General features: G+C 57.1%; 1 protein-coding gene across 1 annotated transcript; it reads left to right on the plus strand.

The window, feature by feature from the left end:
- Window positions 1-561: 561 nt before the first annotated feature.
- LOC144231735 (uncharacterized) lies at window positions 562-2,676 on the plus strand. Its single transcript, XM_077764310.1, has 2 exons — window positions 562-1,544; window positions 1,658-2,676. The coding sequence occupies exons 1-2, from the start codon at window positions 1,464-1,466 to the stop codon at window positions 2,213-2,215; spliced, it is 639 nt and encodes a 212-aa protein (XP_077620436.1). The 5' UTR covers window positions 562-1,463; the 3' UTR covers window positions 2,216-2,676.
- The last annotated feature ends 2,284 nt before the right edge of the window (window positions 2,677-4,960 follow it).

Genomic DNA, 4,960 nt, shown 5'->3' on the forward strand with positions numbered 1-4,960 from the left:
GGATGAGATGCTGATAAAAACAGTAGGACCCGTCCCATCCGCTTCCTAAAAGAGTGTGTCCCTGATCGTCTGTGGGAACGACCTGTTTATCTTCCTTCTACCGAAGTTTAAGTCACACATCACAAGTGCCCAGCGCAGCAGATTTTCACAAAGGGGCGCCGGTGACCTCAAGGCNGGCTGGGACCCGGAACCCTGTCCCAGGGATGAGATGCTGATAAAAAAGTAGGACCCGTCCCATCCGCTTCCTAAAAGAGTGTGTCCCTGATCGTCTGTGGGAACGACCTGTTTATCTTCCTTCTACCGAAGTTTAAGTCACACATCACAAGTGCCCAGCGCAGCAGATTTTCACAAAGGGGCGCCGGTGACCTCGAGGCAGAAGCGAGGCTGCCAGCGGACAGGACCCCGCGGCCTCCCCTCCGGCACCAGCAGGGGCGGCACCACCGTGTGTCCCCACAACAGCAAGCGGAAGCAGTGGGTGAGAAACGTCCAAACGCCTTCGAGCGGCTGGGCCGGCGGTTCCGGAGGAGGCGGCGCCGGGTGAGGGCCGGGTGGGCTCCGGTTACAAACACCCGGGGGCTCTTTGCACGTGCTCGTTGCTGGTGACTCAGGCTGTGTTTACACCGCTTCACGTCCGCCCTTACTCCCAGTTGTCGCTCCTCCAGAGAAGCCGGTTAGAAGGCGAGGGCGAGGAGAGGCATCACCGTCCCCGCGTGGGCACTTCCAGGGGCACCGGCGAGTCCCCTCAGACGGAGCAGATGCTACCCGTCCCGCCTTCCCTCCTCCGTGGATTCTGGGTGGTTTCTATGGCATGTGCTCTCACGTGGCTTTGGACCCTTCTCTTTCCGGCCACCCCCCTCAACCTCTGCGCTGGGGCTCCTGCCAGGGATGTGGCCTCAGGAAAAGCCGCCCCAGGGCCAGCTGCACGTGGTCCCAGGGGGAGCGGAGCGCCGTGTCCCCTAAGTCCTTCTGCCGCGTGGCCTGGGGTCTGCAGCGGGGCGGCCCCAGGTCTCTTGTGGCCGCAGGAAAAGCCAGGTTCCAGGGCGGGTGGTGAATTCAGACAGTGTGATCGGAGCCTGGACAGAAACGCGCAGCAGGACTCGGCCCACTGAGGTGAGCGGAGCAGAGCGAGGGCGCCTCCTTCGTGTCTCCAAGCGGATTTGCCGTCAGCGGCCTCGAGACACAGAAACTGGCAGCAGAGGTGGGGGAGGGCAGGGGCCGCCGTGGGGGCGGGGCGGGGACAGCTCTGTGGGTGGGGAGGGGTCTGGGGAGGGACGTGCTGTGCGGGGACCGGGGAGGGCGGACACGTGCCGGTGCAGGAAGGGGCCTGCTCCTCGCGGGTCCGGCTCAGACGCTGCGGTCGCCGGCGCGGCTGCTGTGCTGTGGGAGCGCTTGTGGCTCCTGGCTCGTGGTCCACGTCCTTCCCACGCACGGCCGAGCTGCAGGCTGCCGTCCTCGTCCGAGACATGGCCCTGGGCCGCGGCCACTGGAGAAGCCGTCCTTGGCGGGTCGCTGAGAGGTGCCATCCTCGCACTGTCATTCAGGAGGTGAGGAGACCTGGGGAACTAGCCCCACGGGTGTGACAGCCCCTGCGCAGGGACAGTGGCGGGAGACTCAGCTGGAGGGGGTGCGATCAAAATGACGGTTTCTTCTTTGGCAGCTACAGCCCTTGAACACGCTGCCTGCAGCGTCGTCCACGGAGGGTGACAGGAGACGCACCAGGACCCTTCACGCCCCGAGGGACGACAGCCTGTCCAGGGGCCCGAGAGGCATGGTGAGCCTGGGGACGGGCCCTCAGAGGCTGCTGGGGGTGCGTCCCTGGCGGGAGAGGATGCACGGGTGGCTCAGTGTCGGGAGCCCAGTGTCCACACCACACGGACGGCACCGCCGGGAAAGCCACATGCTCCTCTCCGTTGGGGCAGAAAAGGCATCTCACAAGACGCCGCCTTCTGTCATGCTGGACACGCTTGAGCGTGGGATGCAGGGAGACTTCCTGAGCGTAGGACAGGCCACGTGTGGACCCGCAGCCGACACCTGCTCGGGGGAGGGAGCGAGAGGTCTCCCCCGGGATCGGGACAAGACCTGCTGGCGCTGCCTCTCAGCAGAGTCCCGGGGGTTCTGGCCAGAGCGAGCGATCGCCCCGGAGAGAAGTAACAGGCCTGGAACCCGGAAGGAAGAGCCGAGCTCCGTGTTCACAGCGGCGCGGTCTCACGCGTAGGAAGCTCTAGTCTCCCGCACAACACACGACCGTCAGCGCTGACGGCTTCAGGAAGGCGGCGGGACACAAATCACGCAGAAATCGTGCAGAAATCAACTCACCTTTCAGATGAAGGGCACAATTCCCTTTAAAATGGCAGGGGGTTTGTAAAGACCCAAACAAGGGAATCCCTTGTGGTCCAGCCATTCCACTCCCAGCGGTCTACGAGGTACTTGTATTCCGTGCATGGGCGCCGCGGGGTAGAAGTGACCCCCGTGTGGCCTCCCCGGCATCGGCCCCCCGGGGACCCCACAGCCACCTGGGCCTGCTCGTGCGCTCGGCTCTGCGGTGGGGCCCCTTCCCTGACTCCGTCTCTCCCGGGGGGGCCGCCCCTGCCCCTGGAAAGCAGCCAGGCCCCAGGCCTTGGGATCGGGCACTTTGCAAAATTAAAGCCGTCTGCAGACCAGAGGCTTTTCACTCAAGCAGGAGTCTCATAATTGCTCATCTTGGGATCGGAACAAATATTCCTTCACGAGAGCCTGTGGATGGGACGTTAAGGCCAAGAAATTATTGCATTTCTGGGCTCCTTTTGCCAAAGGCACGAAGCCCCATTTCTTATTAGTTTTCCGCGGGAAGATTTATTTCTGCTCTTGCCCTTTACTGCGGGTCTCAGTGGAACCAGGGCAGTTTGAGGAGAGAGTGGGAGTCCCCACCTCCGGGCCGTGCGGTTCTTCAACATCGCGCAGCAACGCAGAGCCTGGACCAAAGTCCCGGGCTCAGGTGGCAGAGGGCCGTCAGGAGGCAGGACGAGGCACCCAGGCGGGGCGGTGAGACCCGGAGCGTGTGCCCCCCCCAAGGGGACCCTCACGGTTGCCAGGTGGACAGAGTCCAGCGTTGACGAGCCCTCGACCGTTTGAGAGCATCCAGGTGTCCACGTCGTCAGGTGAGACCTCAGATGTCTCCAGGGGACCCTGGTGCAGGACACCCTCTGTTGTCCCTGATCCACGCTCTAGCCTGTCCACCCTGTTCCCTCCCCGCCTTGACCTGCGGGCCGTGTGGGCGGGGCTCCCGGCCTCCTGCCTTGTGTTCAGGCCCCACCAGCGGGAGCCCCTGACTGGGGGTGGGGAGAGTTGTGTGTGTACGCTGACCTGCTCCGTATGGGGGCTGCAGGAGACCCCATCTCCTCCAGCAGCACCTGGAGCACTGAGGGACGGCCGTGACTCCAGGGACACAGGCAGGTGAGAAGATCAGCATTCAAGTCCATCATGAGCTTCTGGAAGAACCTTTCCTGAGGCCCCCCAACACCTAGAGCCCTGAGCCCACACCTCCCCAGCGCTGCCCCCTGTGGTGGAGGAGGCACCACATGGGTGTCTGCAGGACCACCTTCCAGGAAACGAGGTGAGTCCTATGACCAGAGAAGACATACAAGCTCAAGAATTCTGCCACAAGACAGGAAGCAAGGAGCAGGGGTATGTACACAAGGACTGAGCAAGCCCAGATCCAACAGGATCAGCTAAGAGCATCTCTTACCCGAAGGGAATCACAAAGACAGGCTGTGTCCGCCACTCTGTACGCCAGAACGGCAACGCCAAAGTCCAAGGAACATGAAGAATCCAGGAACACATCATCACTGAAAGGCAACAATAATCTTCCAGTAACCAAACACAAAGGCTGAAGTTTGTGACCTAGATGATAAGCAAAGAAAACACACAGACAATTCAACAAAAATTAGAAAAGCCGTACATGAACAAAATGAGAAATTTAACAGAGAAATTGTAAGAAATCTTTAAAAATCATAAAACTTTCAAATTCTGGGACTAAAGAATTCAATGAGTGGGATGAAAAGTGTAATAGAGGACACCCACAGCAGAAGGTATATAAAATGTAAGAATCAGTGAGCCACAGGGTAGGAACTGTGAAATGACCCAATCAGAGAATCACAAAGAATGAAAAAACATTATAAAAGCCTAGAAGATCCGTGCAACTCCATCAAAAGTACAAATATCAGAAAAATTACATTCTGGAAAGAGAAAAGGAGCAGGGACTTTATTTTAAGAAATAATGGCTGAAACTTCCCAAAACCTGGGGAGACACTTGGGCACCCAAGTTCAACAAGCCGACAGACCACCCTACTACCTCAGTGCCAAAAGGCCCTCCCAAAAACACATTTCATTGTAACAAAACTGTCGAAAATCAAAGAATTGTAAAACCATCCAGAGAAGAAAAAATTGTAATGTACAAAGGAACCTTCACTGGGCAGTCAGTGGATTTCCTGGCAGAAATCCTACAGGCCAGGAGAGAGTGGGATGATATTCAATGTGTTGTAGGAAAAAAAACTGCCTGCCAAGAGAACTTTACGAGACTTTTCCAACAAAAGCTGAGGAAGTTCATCACACTAGACCCTCCTTACAGAAAATGCTGGAAAGAGTTGCTCTTCCAGTGGAGGTGGGACATGACATGGAATAGGAGTTAGATTGCAGTGGAGTATTAGCCACTTTGTTATAATATAAAGGTCAAGGGGAAAGAACATTAAAATTTAGCTATTACAATTTGTTAAAGAATATACAATATAAAGGAGAAAAATAGTGACATCGAAAATATAAAAGTGGGGAAAAGAGTGAGGATTTTGTACGTGAAGTCGCTATAAACTTCAAATGGACTGTTTTATCTGAGATTCTCATGTAAGCCTCATGGTAGCCACAAACCCAAATTCCAAAGTAGATGCACACAACAGTGAAAGGAAGAGTGTACACCACAGAAAAGCGA

The sequence above is a fragment of the Crocuta crocuta genome, unplaced genomic scaffold (assembly GCF_008692635.1).
Source record: "Crocuta crocuta isolate KB4526 unplaced genomic scaffold, BGI_CrCroc_1.0 scaffold2335, whole genome shotgun sequence".
In the NCBI taxonomy this organism is placed as follows: Eukaryota; Metazoa; Chordata; class Mammalia; order Carnivora; family Hyaenidae; genus Crocuta; species Crocuta crocuta.

Bases quoted from the DNA above. Each gene is read 5' to 3' on its own strand.
- LOC144231735 (XM_077764310.1), top strand. From the start codon at position 1,464: ATGGCCCTGGGCCGCGGCCACTGGAGAAGCCGTCCTTGGCGGGTCGCT. The intron at 1,545-1,657 runs GTGAGGAGACCT...CTTCTTTGGCAG, and splicing joins CTCGCACTGTCATTCAGGAG to CTACAGCCCTTGAACACGCT.